The sequence below is a fragment of the Callospermophilus lateralis genome, chromosome 3, assembly GCF_048772815.1.
Source record: "Callospermophilus lateralis isolate mCalLat2 chromosome 3, mCalLat2.hap1, whole genome shotgun sequence".
Lineage (NCBI taxonomy): Eukaryota > Metazoa > Chordata > Mammalia > Rodentia > Sciuridae > Callospermophilus > Callospermophilus lateralis.
The window spans coordinates 152,262,594-152,281,999 of NC_135307.1; the positions used below are offsets into that span (position 1 = coordinate 152,262,594).

The 19,406-nt window shown below is 42.6% G+C and overlaps 2 protein-coding genes across 2 annotated transcripts; both read right to left on the minus strand.

The window, feature by feature from the left end:
• Window positions 1-4,676: 4,676 nt before the first annotated feature.
• LOC143394288 (cystatin-12-like) lies at window positions 4,677-9,124 on the minus strand. The gene is made up of 3 exons (XM_076848899.2): window positions 8,930-9,124; window positions 5,743-5,853; window positions 4,677-4,757 (listed from the first exon to the last, which is right to left on the minus strand). The coding sequence occupies exons 1-3, from the start codon at window positions 9,122-9,124 to the stop codon at window positions 4,677-4,679; spliced, it is 387 nt and encodes a 128-aa protein (XP_076705014.1).
• Window positions 9,125-11,742: 2,618 nt separating this feature from the next.
• LOC143394848 (cystatin domain-containing protein 1-like) lies at window positions 11,743-14,427 on the minus strand. The gene is made up of 3 exons (XM_076849436.1): window positions 14,227-14,427; window positions 12,872-12,982; window positions 11,743-11,877 (listed from the first exon to the last, which is right to left on the minus strand). The coding sequence occupies exons 1-3, from the start codon at window positions 14,425-14,427 to the stop codon at window positions 11,743-11,745; spliced, it is 447 nt and encodes a 148-aa protein (XP_076705551.1).
• Window positions 14,428-19,406: the final 4,979 nt, after the last annotated feature.

The following is a 19,406-nucleotide window of genomic DNA, read 5'->3' on the forward strand; positions in this document are numbered from 1 at the left end:
GGTCCCTCAATCAAAAGGCACAAATGCGTCTTCTCTTTGTCCTCTCAGGGCTGGAGTTGTGAGTGGCCTGTATTGACCTAAATGTCACATGGAGAAAGCTTCTCTAAAGATGGATTGAGCTTATTTGGGGATAGTAGAGTCTTGGAATGGGAATGCTTGGGCCATGGTAAACTGTGGGTGTACGCAAGGAGGCTAAGACAAGGACAGGTTTTTAAAAACAAAATGAGAAGGACATAAGAAAATTTGAAACAAAACCTGAGCTACAAAAATCAATAACAAGTGACATCAGTCCAAGGTTAGTCCATGGGACACATGACCTTCCAGAAATATTTTCTGCATAAGGTTGTGGTGAGCTCTGTGAAAAGATGTGGTTCTTGCAGAGTCTTGTTGAATAGTTTTGTTAACATGAGATCCCTTCCTTTGTAAACCTCCCCCCAGCTTTATGAATGTATGTATGTATGCATGTGTTTTGGTTAGTGTCTGACAAAAGCAACTCTATTTTGATTCTGATAACTTTTATAGTTCAAGGAGCTCACCAAAACAAGGGGTTTTCTGTCCTAATCAGTGAACCATTAGGGTCATCCTTAGAACTATCCCTTTCCTTGTGCAAGAAAATTCACTAATGGCACTAACGGCACCCCAGTCTAACACACGTCTTCCCCTTCTCCTTCTATCTTAGGCGTGGTCTGTGTTTCTAAGGAGAACTTCCTCCAGATAGACGCTGATGTGTCTATACCTATCCCATGCTTGCCACCAGTTACCTATACCTCAGTGCTGTAGGACAGGATTATGAAATTGTTAGCTTAAGGTTTCCTGGCCCAGCCCTCTGACCCTCCAACCTGCTTCACCTGTGAGGCTTCTTTTCGTCCTTGTGGAATTGGACTCTGGTGGACTGAGCCAGCTTGTAGTTCTTCTGAGTCTCTAGCACTCTCGGTGTGTGCCTGTGCCCTGGTCAAGGGGCTCTGTGGGTCTGTCTTTGCTTTCTGAGCCCAGGCCCTGCACGAGAGCCACACTTTGTGATGCAATCCAGCATTTGTGACCTTGCCTTAGGGAGGGCACCCCTTACCCTCCCACCTGTGGCCTTCGGATCCAACCAGTAGTTAGAGGGATATGGACAGCAGGCAAGTACTTCCCACAAAGTAGAGGGCCCCTTGGGGGTCTTCTGCCCATTGTGCAATAATCCCAGCCTTCTAAATGCTTGGCCTCTGGACTCCATTTGTCTTGCACCTCCCTTCCCTATCCTGCCAAAATTAGGGGTACATAGCTCACCCTGATGCTGAGGCCTAGGTCTTAGAGGGAGGAGGTAGGCAGCATCCCTCAAACTGCCAGAGATTCTGTTTTTCTGTGCCCAGTATATCAGTGCCCAGAAAGGTTCCTGGAGAGACCCAGAGGTGGGCCTTCATCCCAAGCTGCAAAGATTGATGCTCTTTTGACCATGAGTAAGGGCAACATATAGTAACCACATATAGGCATAAATCTGCCAGGCAGGTTGTAAAACATTACAGATTGTGAATACACCACATATTTAAATCTCCCTATCAATAGACTGGTTACTTCTCATTTTCAGTTGTGGGCAACAATACTACTATGAAAACTTTATTATCTTTGAGAAATTACACAAAAATATAGATGAGGAATTACTGCAAAAGCTTCATATACTTTCAAATTTATTATTTACTGACAAATTGCTAGTCACTAATAATGTATTAGTGATTTTTGTAATTTTGCTGCATACAAAAAGCACTAGGGGAATTGTAAGACCCCAGGTCACATCTCACCAATAAAATCAGAATCTCTGAGAAAGGGTTTAGGAAACCAGTAGTTTTTATTTATTTTTTATTTGTTCTAATTAGTTATACATGACAGTAGAATGTACCTTGACATATCATAAATAAATGGAATATAACTGCTCATTCTTCTGGTTGTTCATGATGGAGAATTACAATGACCATGTAATCATATAGGCATATGGAATAATATTGTCCAATTCATTCTACCATCATTCCTACCCCCAGACTCCCTCTCCTCCTTTCACTCCCCTCTGTCTAATCCAAAGTACCTCTATTCTTCCCTAGCCCACCCCATACCTCTTATTTTGAATTGTCATCCACATGTCAGAGAAAACATTCGGCCTTTGGTTTTTTGGGGATTGACTTATTTTGCTTAGCATGATATTCTCCAGCTCCATCCATTTACCGCCAAATGTCATAATTTCATTCTTTTTTAAGGCTGAGTAATATTCCATTGTGAATGGATAAAGAAAATGTGGTTTATATACACAATGAAATCAGTAGTTTTTAAAGTTCCTCAAGAATTCCAACATACTTGAGAACCAGAGTACCACATCTGTACTTCTTGAATATTAATGTGCACAGGAAGCACCTGGGAATCTTGTTAAAATGTGAGTGCTGGATTGGTGATATAGCTCAGTTGGTAGAGTGCTTTCCATGTATGCACAGGCCCTGGGTTCAATCCCCAGCACCATAAAAAAGAAAAAGAGTGTGAGTGCTGATTCAGTTGGTCTGGGGCAGGGCACGACAGTCTGCATTTCTAACCAGTAACCGGTTGATATGAATGATCTGGTTTTAGCATTATGATTTGAGCAGAGAGGTACTGAATTGTGACAATTCTTGTTTTTCCATATCTTTGCCTTCAGCCTAGTTATTCTTTCTCAAGTGGATAGAAAAATAATTGTGTTGCATTGATTTTATTTGCACTATTGTATTATTGTATGAGGATAACCATTTCCTCAGTAATTCTTCTTGTAATTTCTCACTTTTTTTACCCATTTTTCCTAGTGTAATATTTGCCCATTCTAAAAATAATTTCAAAAGCTTTGGAGGAATCTTAAAGTAATTTATATTTTTGTATGTGTGCAACAAGACTGTTCTTCAATGTACCTTCCATCTTCTGAATTTATTCAGACTGGATTTTTGTTTTTAATATTTTCCATAAGAGTATTTAAATTTTTGAGGTACCCCAATTTATCAAAAGCTTTATCATTACTAGATTTTATGCTTTTTATTAAAAGGACTTCTTGACTTAAATTTTTTTTAACTGACTCATTTTATTTATATTTTTTGTAATTTGTAAAACTACCATGCTTGAATTGTGTGTGCTGGCCTCTTCGATCCTATCTTTGACAGCTTTTCCACAACCAGCTAACCAAGCTCCTCTTGGGGACTTGGCCTGGCCTCTGCTAGAAGTGTCTCCCCAGCCCAGTGAACAGACTCCCCTGCCCTGGGAGTCTCCACACACACGCCCTTTCCACAGAGACCCCCCCATCTGAAGTTCCCCCAGTTACTCTTGTTTTCATTCATTCATGCTGTTCGTTACTTTCATATCAATTATCATAGCCTGCAGTTACTTATTGGTGAATTTATATATTTTCTGTCTTTCCTCACAAGAAATCAAATGGGCTTTGGAAGGACAGGGAATCCTTTATAAGCACAAATAACTCAAACAGATTGGCAAGCTGTCTTTATTAAGTGTTGGTGGAATGGCACATGGCACATTTGCAGGGTAGAAAACGGCAACTTGTTACAAGTGGGGTCTACTTTTTATAGGTCTTAATGAGAGGTAATAATAGCAGAACATTTAGTGTGACTTAATCATTAGAGACTGCAGACCTGGGGTTAGCCAGTCAGGAAACTAGTTGTGCGGGTGAAAAATCTAACTCAGGAAACAGCTCTAAAAGCTCGAAACTCACTGTTATAGGGACAAAAATCTAAAGCCCAGAGACTATTTGCTGAACTTCTCTCTCTGGGGACCCATTTTCCTTGGGGAAAGGATGAAAGCCTATAGCCCAGGACCTAAAGTTGGCTTCCCCTCCTCCCTTCCCAGATCACACTCTCCAGAGATTCTTCTGAAAATTCTGTCCTGGCCACACTATGACAATTCATGGGAATGGGTCATTCAGGAAGAGGCGGGCTTTCTGCCAAATTGAAACCCCAGAGACCTAGGGCAAAAGAGGGAAGACCACCCAGCCATGCCATTCTGAGGCAGGGAAAATAGGTGACGCTGACAGCTGTGGAAGTTAGGATGGCCCCAGAGGGTGAACACAGGCATTAGAGAGCAAGTACGGACTTGGAGGCTAAAAGCCACTGTCTTTCAAGCCCTGGAGAAGATGTCCTTGTGAGTCAGGCAATCTGTGATATCTATGAGGGCAGAAGCTCTGGTGAGTCTCAGTTACCCTCCCCCATTTTCTTGGCCTCGGTCTGGCAGAAATGCTGCCCACTGTAAGCCTCATCACTGAGATGGAAGCAGAGGGGATGTAAGTTGCTGCCACCTGAAAATTTTTTCTACATTTTTTTCTGAGTGCATGGATGAGGGCATGGAGAAATTGGAGAATGAATAAATGAATGAATGAAGTGATGGAAGAATAAATGAATGGAACCATCCAATGAAGGATGAACTACTTCACAGAACTTACCAGTCTGCACCTGAAGTCAAGGTAATAATAATGACAATGATAAATTCTCCATTGTTTGTCACTGATAGTGACATCCATAGCAAAGAAATACTACAGCAAGATACAAAACAGCTCAAGGACCCAGAAGGTGCTGTGAGAGATACTTTTAATTGTGCTGGTGCTGCTCAGACCCAGGACGAAAGGCTGTCAAACTCCAGAGAAAGAAAGGACCTCTGCTGTGGATAGCCAAGGATCCCTTCCCTGTCTATGTCTGCAAACAGGTGCTGTTCAGGATGTTGAACTTGGTCATCCATGCTAAGGAAAATACAATAAAAGTACAGCGCACCTGAAAAAAAAATTACAATGCATAAATTGTTAAATGTAATGTAATGCATTGATATCATTTAACATGTAGTAAGTAGAGGCTCAATATTCATCAAAAACAAAAGAAAACGAGAACATAAAAGCAAAAACATTCACCTGGAGCAGAGCTCAGAAGGCTCAAGGATTCACCAGCATAATGGGCAGAAATCACTGAATTCCCCAACCTAAATGCTAGGGCTCACTAGAGGGCATCTGCCTAGAAGCCATCACCCTGAGGTATCCATCCACTCAGAGCCTCTCCTATACACATCATGATAGATGATCTGTTCCCATGCTCTGACAGAGCCAGTAGACAGCCTGAAAGATGGTCCTGCTGGCCACCACCAAACAGAGTAGCAGCACAAACCTACCCCAGAGGCTGCCTACAAGGATGCTGGTTGGAGGGGGAGACCCCCCACTGATGGCATGCCTCTGATAGACAACCATCCTGAAGCTCCCACATCCCATGGATCACATGTCGGTCATAGGATGGCCACATCAGAACTCAAGCCCACCAGGAATTGTCCTTACAACCCAGTTACAAGAAGGAAAGGTGGGTGAATAGATAACTGAACAGTCCTCCAGTCCCCAGACATGAGCAAAAGAAGAGTGAGGACCACAGGGAGAACATCATCTATCTGAAACTCAGGGGTTTCAGAAAGGTACGGGGCTGGGACCAGAGGAAGGGCTCCATCTCATGACCAAGGCCACATGGATGTCTGCAGGTTGCCTGTGGTCAGCCAGTAAATCTGTGAGCAGAGGGCTGTTCCCAGGGATGGGAAGCAGGCTCTGTCTGTTTAAGATGCCCCCTTTCCAGCCAGTGTTGGAGCCCTGAGAGCTGGTGGGAGAGAGGGCTGGAGCCCTCATTCTGTCCCTGGACTACCCCAACAACTTTCCTTAGGGTTCCACCCAAAGGCCTTCTTGATATTACTTTGCATTCCCGGGGGATTCACAATGCTTTCTCAAACCTTTTTCTCTCCTGCGCCTTTTTGTAACGGGCAATTGTCAATGTCTTCATCATGTTTTTTGCAAATCGTGCGACCCATCTCCACGTCTATTAAATATGTCCAATTAAATTGCTGTCAAGAAGAAATTGCAGAAACTATTATGAAATACCTTGTTGTAATGAATAAACAAAGAGAAAAAATAGAAAAAGGAACAAAAGATGTGAATGTTCATTTGCATGTCAATAAAGATATACATATCATCTACAATCTCTTTTTTATTTCAATTTTTCTTCTTAATTCTCCATTTCCCTACAAAAAGATGTCCATTAAGCTGAAAGTATGGCTCAGTGGTAGAGGATATGCTTAGCATACACAAGGCATTGGGTTTTGCTTCCAGCACCCAAAAAAAAAAAATGCCCATTAAATACTAAATACACCTAAAGAAGACATAAAAGTCCTCTGTCAGCACTCTTCCCCTGGCTTCCCATGGTCAGGGTGATGAATATGCAGGGTGTAACACGTTGCACAATCAAATCTTATAGAGCAAGGACCCTTCTTCATATGCTACAACCATGACGGACAAAATGACTACTCTCAAATTTGTGCCTAAGCAGCATCAGCCAGACACATAGAAGGAATGCTGAATGACTAATTTTACATAGAGCAGCAGAGGAAGTACTGGGAAATGAAACTGACCAAATGATACTGTTATATTGTGTGCATGTATGAATATGTAACAACAACTCCCAGTGCCGTGTATAATTACAATACACCAGTAAAAAGGGAAAAAATCATAGTTATGGGTGATGATGGGGAGCTGGGAAGTTGACTTTCAGGTGGGTACTAAATGCACAGAAACAGCTGGCATACATTTGTGGAAGTATATATTAACTGCCCCATGCTGTTCTAAATATTTATTGTGGTCTTACAAAAAGAATATTGTGGTCTTACAAAAAATAATTTATTTAAAGTTATTTTCATTTCCATAACTAGAGGTCAATAATAATTCATGAAGCACCCAAACAGGAAGGAAAAGCAAAACTAACCAGGAAATCCTCCCAGGGTGGAGCATGCATTTCACTGGACTGACCTTGAAATTGCTTCTTAGAAAGGTGATGACTCAGGAACTTAAGAATAGGGGCAGGTGACAACGATACACACTCATGCCTGACACACGCACACTCAGGCCCAACACATTAGGGTCAGCACTTACTGGGGACAATTCCCAATGCCCTCTGTGAATTAAGCAGGAGTTTGTTTGCCTTTGGAACCTCCCTGCCACTCGCATTTCCCTGCTGCCCCTAGTAGCCATTTTCAAGTTGCACAAATGTGCATGTAACAAGCACTCGCTCTAATGGTCCAATATGAAAAATGCTAACCTGGTGCTGCAATGAGAGACAATTCCCAAGTCTTTCTCTGTGAATTAAGTGGGAACCTGCCTTTGGAACATCCTTGCCAGTTGTGTTTCACCACAGACTCCCAGATTCTTGTACCCTACACACCCCAATCATACACTTACACACTCATTTCTCACACCAACAACACCTCATGCACATGTGCCAGTCATACCAATTACACTCTCACATGTATCCATGCCTGACACACATTACCAACACTCATACATGCTGCCTCATCCATGCCCCTCCCTTCTTGCACTACCCCCACAAACTGAGTTCTGGGGCTCTACAGCTGGGCAGCAGCAGTAGAGGCAGTGAAGAGGTTGGTGCTGAAGGCTCCTGTGGTCCCCAGGGCTGAGGGCTGAGATCACCCAAGGATGAGGCATCCCAGGCAACAAGAAAAGCCGAAGAAAGTGTGTTCCTATGCAAGTGGGAGGGTCCACAGACTTAAGGCTGCAAGAGTATGCTGCAGGTATGGAACCCTCCTCATCAGTCCCTGACGATGTGCCACTAGCTCAGGGCTCTTTATGTGGGGACAATGCTCTGAGCATGGGTACTGTTACTACTGGACATGGTCACTATTGTATTCAAAGAAAGCAGTAAGGGACAAAAACAGATCTTGGTGGGAAAACTTACCAACAGCAAATGCTGATGCCACCTAAATGTCAGGGCCAATCTGTCCCCTAAAACCTACGACCTTTATGACCATTCCACAGGGTTGTCTTAGGACTCTTCAATGTGCTGTAACCTAACCAGATCTCTCCATCTCCCTCTGCCCATCTTCTTGATTGGGCTTTCAGATGGTAAAGTCCCATCCCTTGTGTTTAAGACAAACTTGTAGGGTCCCCTCCTTGACTTCACTCAGGTCTTCCGCTCACATCAGCATACACCACATCTAACCCTTGCCTACCTCCTGGTGATCAGGGGCTCATACTTGCTTCAAGCTTTCCTGAGGGCACTGCAGGCCACTGACACACAATTAGCATCTAAAAGAAGCTTGCTAGTTCATTGGAGGGCAACATCCAGTGGATTCCCTGTACTCCAAGTTCAGCATCCTAACTCCTCAGCACCCAGATACCCCTGCACACTTGCATCTCAGCATTCCTTCCCAGAGACACAGGTCCGTGGAATTTCAGGCATCCTCCTGAGTACATCTGGTTCATCCTTGCCCAGGAATATCCCTGAGACTGTGGGCACTTCTATTGCCCTATCCTCCACATGACTAGCCCTGCCCATAGAAGAGGGCTCTTCCCTGACCACCCATCCAAATAGCTCCACCTTCCAACCTTCCTGACCTCCCATAACCCTGTATCATTACACTGACCCATTCTGCCCTATTTTCCCACTATCTCACTCATCATGGATTTTGTAGCTATATTTCCCCTGTCTTTACCCAGCATAGCAGTCCCTATGCCTCTGTTACCGACTTCCCAACTGACTTCTTGCATGAATGTTATCTCATTCGTGGCATTCAAGTCACCAATTACCTAGCATAGTGCATTTCAGCCTTGCTGAGCAATGGGACAGTGCCCATCCAATCAGTCCTCCTGAGCTCAGTTTCAGACATTAATACATTTCTTTCTGTCTGTCTTTCTTCCTTCTGCCCTTCTTTTCAGGTGCCACACATACACATACACACACATACACATGTTGGAGCTCCTTTAGTTATATCTTATTATTTATTTTTTAAATACTTACCAAATTAAAAAAAAAAAAACAGTTGTTCTTTTCTCAGACCTAGGATTCCCACCCCACCCCGCTCCTGGTTTCAGAGAAAAAGTGGGCACTACAGGGCAAACTTGGCCACTCACCTCACGCTGGCTTCTTCGGACCCGCAGAAATTTGTAGGCAAACTTATCTTCCAAGGCTTCATTAAACCAAAATATAGCATACTCCAAAGAAAGAGCAAAATACTCTTTGGTCTTGTCAATGTCTACAAATCTGTTACTGCAGAGGTGGGCTCCCAGCACCACAAGTCCCACAAACAGGAGCACCTTCCACAACATGGCTGCCAGCATCAGTACTAGGGGCACATTACAGAGAGTGGTGGCAGCTACAGTTAGTGACTCCCTTGCCAACTCTAATCCCACATAGCCCTGCCCACCAGAGATCCTGTGCTGCTGACTGCCTCCCTTTGTCCAGTGTTTCTGTCCAGTGCTGCATCTCCACTCCCCAACCTTGCTCCTCCCATCATCTCTAAGCAGAAAGAAGGCAGAGCAAGAGGTCATATTTTCTGCTTCATGGTGACATAAGCCCTAAAACAACCTGTGGGCATGCACATAACATACACCTTGCCTGCACAACTCCTTCAGCCACAGCCCAGCCCTGATAAGACTTGGGTGGGGGGTCTGGAGCCCACCTAGTCTATCCTCACAGCCCTGCATCCCAGAATTGGCAGAGCCATGGAACTCTTAGGAGTAAAGGTGGATCCTGAGTATGAGTGAGTTGAGGTAAGCACCAGATTTGTCTATGACCCAGACTACAGTCCATGCCCTCAGGGAGCCTCAGAAGGGTACAAAGCAGGAAGCCAGCAACAGGGCTAGGAGAATCATTTCCTCCACAATTTCAGGTGACTGCTGGTCACCTTGCCACCTCCCTTTCCTTACCTGAGGTCTGGCCATGTTTTTGCTTAGCAAAGGCAGTGGGCTGTAAGACTCCCAGGGCAAAAGGGAAGCCAAGTTCAATGTAGTAGCTCTGCAAGGATGTTCATGGATAACCAGCCATGGGCCTAAGAAGGAGGCAGAAACTGGGGAAGGGGCAACTCTGTTGAGTATAGACTGACAAGCATCCTCACCCAGCTCTGCCTCTTTACGGTCCCATGGCCTTCATGTGTCACTGTATCAGGCTTTTCTCAAAGGAACTGACCCATGCCCTTCCTTCCTCCTGGGAAGACTACTGAGAGGAAACAATGAAACAGGCTGGGAAGATAAGAAGGCTGTCAATAAGAGTGAGGATGCTGAGCAATGAAACAATTTTCCCTGCCTTGTGGTATCAGGACACCCGAACTTTGATAATCCTTACAAGGGCCCCAGCTTTGGAAACATATTGTAAGAACAGGACTGGAGCTGACACAGGAAGAGATGGGAGTGTGGATAGAATGATGGCTACAATCATGAACAACTTCCTACACTTATGGGTGGGAGGAAATAATCTTCCAAGATGGCCTGACACATCAATGGATGACTAACAGCATGGGGGCCTGAGGAATGCAGTGGGACCCTGCTTAGCCAACCATGCTTCAAAGCACGTGTGAACCCCCTTGCTTCCTCCCACCCAAGATGCTGCAACTTTCCAATTCTTATTTATCTTCACCATCCCTTTTTCTGGGGTCTGCCTGATCTGTAAGAGGCCCCTTCTTCATTGCAGGAGTAGGTTATGGTGGTCTTCTCCAATTCTAGATCTCTCTTGCCAAGAGTTAATCATTTCATTAGACCTTCTGAAGAACTGACTTGGAATTCCTGATCCTTTCTATCCACCTTTGTTTCCTCTTTCATGCATTCTTATCATAATCCCTTCCTTCTATTTTTCTCCAGGTTAAACTGGGAATTCTTTGGTTCTTGCAATGGAAACCTAAGTCATTGATGGCTGCCTTGTCCACCCTCCAGCATGTGCATTTCCAGACCTATTACGTGTCCCTCAAAGCCCAATATCAACAAGCATCCACACGTTTGTTACTTCAGAAGGTTTTAATATGTATAGCTTAGTCTGCATGGGGATTGCTTCTCTAGTCCTTGTATTACATAGAGATGGGCAGTTAAAGTTAATGTCTACCTAAATTTTATAGTGGCCAGAGAGTGTTCTTTGAAATTCATCAAGATGTGTGGTTTATGAACCAGAAGATGTTCAGTTTTGATAAACTTCTATAGGTTCATACTCTGCAGTTGTTGGGTGGATGGTCGGTGAAATACAAAATCAAATATAGACCAAACTTATTGCTATATTGTGTGCATGTATGACTATGTAACAACAAATCTCACTACTATGTATAATTATAATGCAAAAATAAATAAATAGATTTCTAAGTTGTCCCAAAATATAAAATCAAAAAATTCTGATTTTTTACTCTGTCAATCTGTTGATTACTGAAAAAGGTTCTTGAAACCCTCTCACCAGGATCCTGGATTTATTGGTTTTATTTCCTAACCCTGCCAGGAAGCCTGACATGTCCCCAAGGACAGACTACTGTCAGTGTTGATACCCTCCCTCTACTTCTGAGCATAGGACTGACCTCCCTGCAGAAAAGCCACCCACTGTCAGCCTGGTACCTGAGATGGAAACAGAGGGAACACAGATGGCTGCTCACTGGCAATTTTTTTTTACATTCCTTTTAAATAGATGGGTGAGGAACATGAAGAAATTGGAGAATGAATGAATGTGTAGGTACACAAACCAACCAGTGGTGCCCCTGCCTGAATTGCTTCACATGAACTGAGAAGTTTGATTTACTCAACACTCTACACCTGCAGCCAAGGTAATATAATAATTATAATAGATTCTCCATTGCTTATCGCTAATGGTGACATTCTTGGCAAACAAGCAATACAGAAGAGCTCAAAACTGCTCAGGGACCCATAATGTACTCAAAGATGCCTTTAATTTGCATTGACACTGCACAAGCCTAGGACTACAGACTGTCTAGGGAAAGAGGAGATTTCTGCTGTGAAAAGCCAGGGGCCCCTTCCCCACCTGTACAGGTGCTGTACAGAAGAGTAAACTGGGAAAACCAAGGTCGGGCATCCACATGAAAAGTACAGCGCACCTAGAAGAAATAATAATTGTAACATATATCAGAAAAAATGTAATGTATGGAGATCATTTAGCATGTATAGAGTCTTGAGATGCATTAAAAGCCAATTTTAAAAAAAAAGAAAAGTATAAACATTCACCTGGTATAAGGCTCATAAAACTCAAGTATCCACTAGAAAAATGGGCAGAAGTTGATAAATCGATCACCCAACATAAACCCAAGGGGTACCAGGGGGGCACCTGCCTGAAGGCCATCACCTTGCCTACTGAGGCACCCAGTCCACTCAGAGCCTCTCCAATACACATCATGACAGATGATCTGTCCCCATGCTGTGTGCTCTGACAGAGCCAGCAGGCATTCTGAAAGACGGTCCTGCTGGCCACCATCAAACAGAGTAGCAGCACAAACCTACCCCAGAGGCTGCCTACAAGGATGCTGGTTGGAGGGGGAGACCCCCCACTGATGGCATGCCTCTGATAGACAACCATCCTGAAACTCCCACATCCCATGGATCACATGTCGGTCATAGGATGGCCACATCAGAACTCAAGCCCACCAGGAATTGTCCTTACAACCCAGTTACAAGAAGGAAAGGTGGGTGAATAGATCTAAACAGTCCTCCAGTCCCCAGACATGAGCAAAAGAAGAGTGAGGACCACAGGGAGAACATATCTGTCTGAACCTCAGGGGTTTCAGAAAGGTACAGGGCTGGGACCAGAGGGAGGGCTCTGTCCAGAGACCAAGGTCACATGGATGTCTGCAGGTTGCTTGTGGTCAGCCAGTAAACCTGTGAGCAGAGGGCTGCTCCCAGGGATGGGAAGCAGGCTCTGTCTGTTTAAGATGCCCCCTTTCCAGCCATTATGGGAGCCCTGAGAGCTGGTGGGAGAGAGGGCTGGAGCCCTCATTCTGTCCCTGGACTACCCTAACAACTTTCCTTAGGGCTCCACCCAAAGGCCTTCTTGATATTACTTTGCATTCCCAGAGGATTCACAATGCTTTCTCAAACCTTTTTTTCTTCTGCGCCTTCTTGCATAGGACAATTGTCAATGTCTTCATCATGCTTTTTACAAATTGTGCGGCCCATATCCAAGTCCATTAAAAATATCATTGTCCATGTCTGTCAAGAAGAAATGATAAAATGATCAGCTAAATATTTGCTTTTTGTGAATATAAAATAAAAAGAGAACCAAGTAGAAAAGAAGGCAAATGCAATTTCTGTAAGTCAGTAGAAATGTGTCCTAAGTGAACTTAAGACTGAAGTCTTTCCTCAGTACTTGTCCCAATGGCTAAGATGTGGTAGTACATGGGGCAACAATAAGTTAGGTATACAGGGTGTGGCACATTCACACAATCAAATCCTATACAACAAGGGCCCTGCACACATTACAGTTATACCTGACCATATGACTATTCTCAAAAGTATGACTAAGAAGCACCAGCCAGAATCAGGGAAGGCCTGCTGAGTGACTCATTTGGAATAGAGTAGGAAAAAAGGTAATACTAAGCCTGCTATTAGAAATCAGAATGGCACTCTGTCTTTGGTGGAGGGAGTCTAGACTGGAGCATGGGTGTCTTGGAGGTCATGAATGTTGTTTCCCATGTCGGGGCTGACCTCGTAAAAATGTTCCTCTTGCAAACATTCACTGAGACAAGTATATATGTGCACCATGCTTTTGTAAAATGAATTTTAATTCCTAAAATAGAAGTCCATGAAAACTCAGAAATTACTAAAAGATAGAAAGAAAACAAATCCAGTTAGGAAATCCTCTCAGGGTGGAACATACATCTCACTGGACTGACTTGGAAATTGTCTAAAAACCTGATTCAGTCAGGGACTCAGTATTCCACATAGATGACAAGGATATCCACTCATGCCCAATACAAACCAGACATTCGCATGCTCATGCCCCAACACAGATCAACAACACTCACACATTCATGCCAAATACTGTAATAGTTACCACCAGTTACTGTTAGTGTGCAAACTAACAGCACTCACATGGCTCTCTCACATCTGCCCCTCCCTCCTTGCTCAGACTGTACACACTGAGCTGGTCTTGAGCTCCAATGCTGAGAGCAGCGGCAGCAGCAGTAGATGTGGTAGAGTGGTTGGTGCTGAGGGCTCCTGTGGATCCAAGCACCTATAGCTAAAAATCAGTCCAAGGAGGAGGCATTATCAAGGGAACAGGAAAGATCAGGGAAAGTGTGTCCCTGAGCGGGAGGATGGGTCTGCAGACCTTCGGCTACAGGAGAGTGCTGCAGATGTGAAATACTCCTTGCTGTCCCTGCTGACATTCCACCTGGTCAGGTTTTTTAATGGGAGACAATACTTTGGGTACAGACACAGTGACTGCCACTCACCTTTTTTTGGGCTCTTCCAACCTCTAGCAACCTGTATGTATTCTCTTCCGCATTGTCATCATTGAATTGAGCCACAGCAAACTCCACTGATGCCACAAAATAATCCAGATTCTTACTAATGTCTACAAATTCTTTTTTAATGGTCCAGATATGGGTCCCCAGCACAATGAGTCCCATAAGCAGGGGCACCTTCCACAACATGGCTGTCCTCAGCCTCAGCACTGGAGGCTAGGAATACATGGGTGGAGAAGGAGGTGACAGCTGTAGCCGGCGACGCCCTCCCCAGCTCAGGAGCCCACATTAGCCCTGCCCACCCGAGGCTCTGACCTCCTCCTTCTCATCAGCACCTCTATCCATCACCTCATCTTCACCCCCATGCTTTTCCCTCCTGTAATCACCAAGCAGAAGGCAGAGCAAAGGTCACATTTTTCATAGCCTTGAACCCACCCAAGGGCATGCATGCAAAATACCTGCCTGCGGCCTGCATATCTCCAGGACTGCTCCCAAGAGGTCCACTAGAGAGCTCCTAGGGAAGCTCCTGCCTGCTACTGCAGCCCCATTCCTGGAGGCCCAGTGCCTGCCTTGCTTGCCCTTGCACAGTGCAGGCAAGGATTGCCAGGGTTGACTGAACTCCCAGGAACTCTGATGAGCCCATTCCTGGGGAATTGAAGCGGTTGTCAGTTCTGTTCATGACCTTGACTAGAGCCCATACCACCAGCTGGGCTCAAAGGAGTACAGAGTGTGCAGCCAAGAGTGATGAAGAGTTGGGGGTGTGGGGATCTATGAGAGGCCATCTTCCCATGCCCTGGCTCTCCTCTGCCAGAAGGTACACCTAGCTCCATCCTCCCTGTCTGTTGTGCCAGTTCCTAGTTTTCCCTTACTTCTAAACATTTCCACAGATATCCTTTTTGACCTGTGGGCTATAATAGTTGCATTGTTTTATTCTCAACCATAGTTGATTTTCTAATTATCTTTTATCAACTTTTAACTGAAGTCTATTGTGTCCAAAGAACATTCTTTAACTTCTTTTCTTTGAATTTTTTTTTTGGAATATGAACAATATTCTCTATGCTTTTCAAAAACAGTGTATATTCTGAATTTTTGGTATACAGTTAGATATCTACATAGAAAAGCCATTTTGTTTTATATACATATGAGTGTGTGTGTGTGTGTGTGTGTGTGTGTGTATTCCCTCCCTCCTCCCCCAACACACACACCCTTTATTTTTATTTTGTTTTATTGAGTTGTTTGGTAGGGTTTAGCTTTGGTATAGTTTTTGTCTCCTTTCTGCCAGTTACTAAGGAGTCTTAAAATCTCTATGGGTTTGGTTATGAATTTGTCTCTCCTTCTTTTCTGAACATTATCTCACTATGTATCTTTAGGGCTAGGGTTGTAGCTCAGTGGTAGAGTGCTTGCCTAGCATGTGTGAGGCACTGGGTTCAATTCTCAACACTACATACAAATAAATAAAAATAAAGCTTGAAAAAAAAGAGAAATATATTTTTAATGTGGAGTAAAGCTTCTAGCTCTGAGGTCTACTTTGTCTGATATCTGAGTTAAGTATATCTACATTGCTGTGATTAGTATTTTCATGATATGACTTAACCTATATGTTTACTACTAAATGGTATCTCAATTAATTTATCTGTCTTTGCTTTCAGAAGCGTTTTCAAAACCCTAAGAGTTTTTTATTTGGAGCATTTGTTCTATTTCCAATTGCTCATGTCACTGATAACTGATGACTAATATTACTATCACTGCAATGTTTGGGTTCAAGTCTACCATATTATTATTTGTTTTCTATTCATCTCATTTGTCACTATTTCTTCTTTTCCCCTTTCTTGTATTGCTTTCAATTATTCAAGATCTTTTTATAATTCCACTTCTTCCTTCATGTCTATTACCCCCGTCCTCAATTTTACTCTTCCTTTAGTGAGCATAACTCTAGTGATCATAACAAGTATCTTTGACTTGAGTCTCCGATTAATAAGTACTTTTACCTCTTCAAGGATGTAGGGGACCCTTAGGACACTATTCCTCCTTTGCTCTTGTTATGATTTAGATATGAGTTGTTCCCCGAAAGCTCATTGTATGTCAATGAAAGAAAATTTAGAGATGAAATGATAGGAATATGAGAACCTTAAACTAATTAGTGGATTAGTTCATTTGAATGGATTAACTGGTGGTAACTGTAAGCAGAGAGAGTGTGACTGGAGGAGGTGTGTTACTGGCATCAGGACTTTGGGTATATATTTTGTCCCTGTTGAGCAGAACTCTCTGTTTCCTGATTGCCATGATCTGACCGCTTTCCTCCATCACACCCTTAAATCTTGATTATCAGCCTCATCTTGGCCCAGGGCAATGAAGTATGCCATCTATGAACTGAAACCTCTGAAACCCTGAGCCCCAAATAAACTTTTGCTCCTTTATGCTGTTCTTGTCAGGTCTTTTAGTCACAGCAGTGAAAAATCTGACTAAAACTGTGCTTTTCTACTTGTTTATGTTATTGCCATGGTGCATTTAAATTCTTAATTCGGGTGTGCATCAGTTCACATTGGGGATTTTGTCACTATTCTCATATCCTGAGAAATTCATTGTTAAGTTATTTCATCATTGTGTGAACATCAGAATGTATTTACACAAAACAAGATGGCTACAATTTAATTAAGCTAGTCTTAAAGTACCACTATTGCATATGTGGTCCATCATGGACTAAAATGTTATGCATGCATGAGTGCATTTGAAAGCCAATAAAACAATATTATTTTATTTTATACATTCACCATTCATTCATATTTACCTATATATGGACCTTCTGTCACATTCCTTCAATATTACTTTGCTTCCTCCTGAGATCATTTCCCTTTCCCTCTAAAAAACTCTCTATTATATTTATTTTTGTTTGGATCCTGTTGATATATCTTTTATCTGTTTCCTAAAGTTGTCTTCTCACTAAACAATATTACCAGGAAAGCCCCTGTCTGACAAGTTTATACAAATTTCTTTTTTCTCTCTTCTGGGTGTCCCCCATTCATGGCTAATGAATTTAAGACTATAAATTGTCCTCTAAGCCTTACTCTGGCTGCATCCTGAATATTTTGATATATTATATGTTTATTATATTTGAATACAAAGAATTTTCTTATTTCCTTTGTTACTTTTTCTTTGATTCATGGGTCATTTAGAAATATACTATTAAAAAACACAAATGTACTATTAAATTTTCAGGTATCTAGAGGTTTTCAAGTTATACTTTTATTGTAGTGGTCAACTCTGAACAAAAAACATACCCTGAATCAGTTTCATCTTTTGGAATTCTTGAGGTTTATCTCCTTGTTGATTTTCTGAAAATGCTTTAATTTTGGCTTTAAAGAATATTTTTTCTGGCTACAGAATTATAGGGTTTTTTTAAAAAACAGCATACTACAAAGACACATCCACATCAATGTTTATAGCAGCACAATTCACAATAGCTAAACTGTCGAACCAACCTAGATGCCCTTCAGTAGATGAATGGACAAAAAAAAATGTGGCATATATACACAATGGAATATTACTCAGCAATAAAAGAGAATTAAAATCATGGCATCTACAGATAAATGAATGGAGTTGGAGAAGGTAAGTCTAAGTGAAGTTAGCCAATCCCCAAAAAAACAAATGCCAAATGTTTTCTCCTCTGATATAAGGAGGCTGACTCATAGTGGGGTAGGGAGGGGGAGTATGGGAAGAATAGATGAACTCTAAATAGGGCAGGGGGGTGGGAGGGGAAGGGAGGGGGCAGGGGGTTAGCAATGATGGTGGAATGTGATGGACATCATTATCCAAAGAACATGTATGAAGACACAAATTGGTGTCAACATACTTTATATACAACCAGAGATATGAAAAATTGTGCTCTATATGGGTAATATGAATTGTAATGTGTTCCACTGTCATTTATTTTTTTAAAAATCAATTAAAAAAAGAATTCTAGGTTTTTGAATCATTTCTTTTAGTTATTTGAAACATCAAAGCCGGGCTTCTTAAAGTGGTCTATTTCTAGTTCATTTTTACTCCTAGGATTTGACCTTTGATGATTTAAGCTGAAATCATGGGATACTTACCCCAGCCTTTCTTCCTTGGCAGGTGCAAGTTTTTGTCTACTTTTAATACCCTCAGTTAAAGCAAAAAATTAAAATGCCATGAAAATCACAGCCTTTTATCTCCATTATTACCCCTAGTACCCTCCCACTCTCTCCTCTCTGCCCCTCCAGGTGTTTCTCTGAGTCAGGCAGGAGAAAGAGAAGACTGTTCCACATCAGGCAAGTGTCCATCACCATGATGTCTCTCCCAGGGGCAGTGATTATTGTCTGCAGCCAGAGTTCTCACCATGGACACCAGGCTGGGTCCTCAGGTCAACTTAAGTTGACCTTCAACTTTAGGTCAGAGGATTTAAGCGTCAAGGAGATCAGGGGATGCTGAATTGAGCTGCTGCTTCTGAGGTTGGTCCTGGCAAAAGATTTTTTGTCAATCAAATGACTGTCCAGGACCCCAGGAACAGGATTATGTGGCTAGATCTTCTGGAGATTCAAGGGCAAAGAAGAGGCCTTCCTGGCTAAGGTCCCTGGGGGATTTGTGGGAACTCCCAGAAATTCTACTGGGTTTGGCTTCATTGTCAGGTGAGGCTCATAATTGAAAATATTTTGTATACTTATGTTAATAGCAGCACTATTTACAATAGCCAAGAGTTGCAAGCAGCCCAAGTGTCTATCAATCGATAAAAGTATCAACAAAATGTGACATTTATGTCTAATGGAATACCATTCAGACTTAAAAAGGAAGGAAACTGTGATACATGCTACATTGTGGATGAACCTAAAGGATTTATACTAAGTAAAATATGCCAGTCACAAAAAGATAAGTACTAAATGCTTTGACTTATATGAGTACCTAGAGCAGTGAAACTCACAGACACAGAGAGTAGAATGGTGGCTGCCAGGGGCTAACGTGGGGGCAGAGAAATGGGGAGTTATAGTTTAATGGGTATAGAGTTTCCACTGGAGATGATGAAAAAGTTCTGGAGTTGGATGATGAGGTGATTGCACAACAATGATAGTGTGTTTAATACCACTGAACTGTACTTAAAATTTATTAAAATGACAAGTCTTATGTTACTTGTATTTTACCACAAAAGGGCTCAG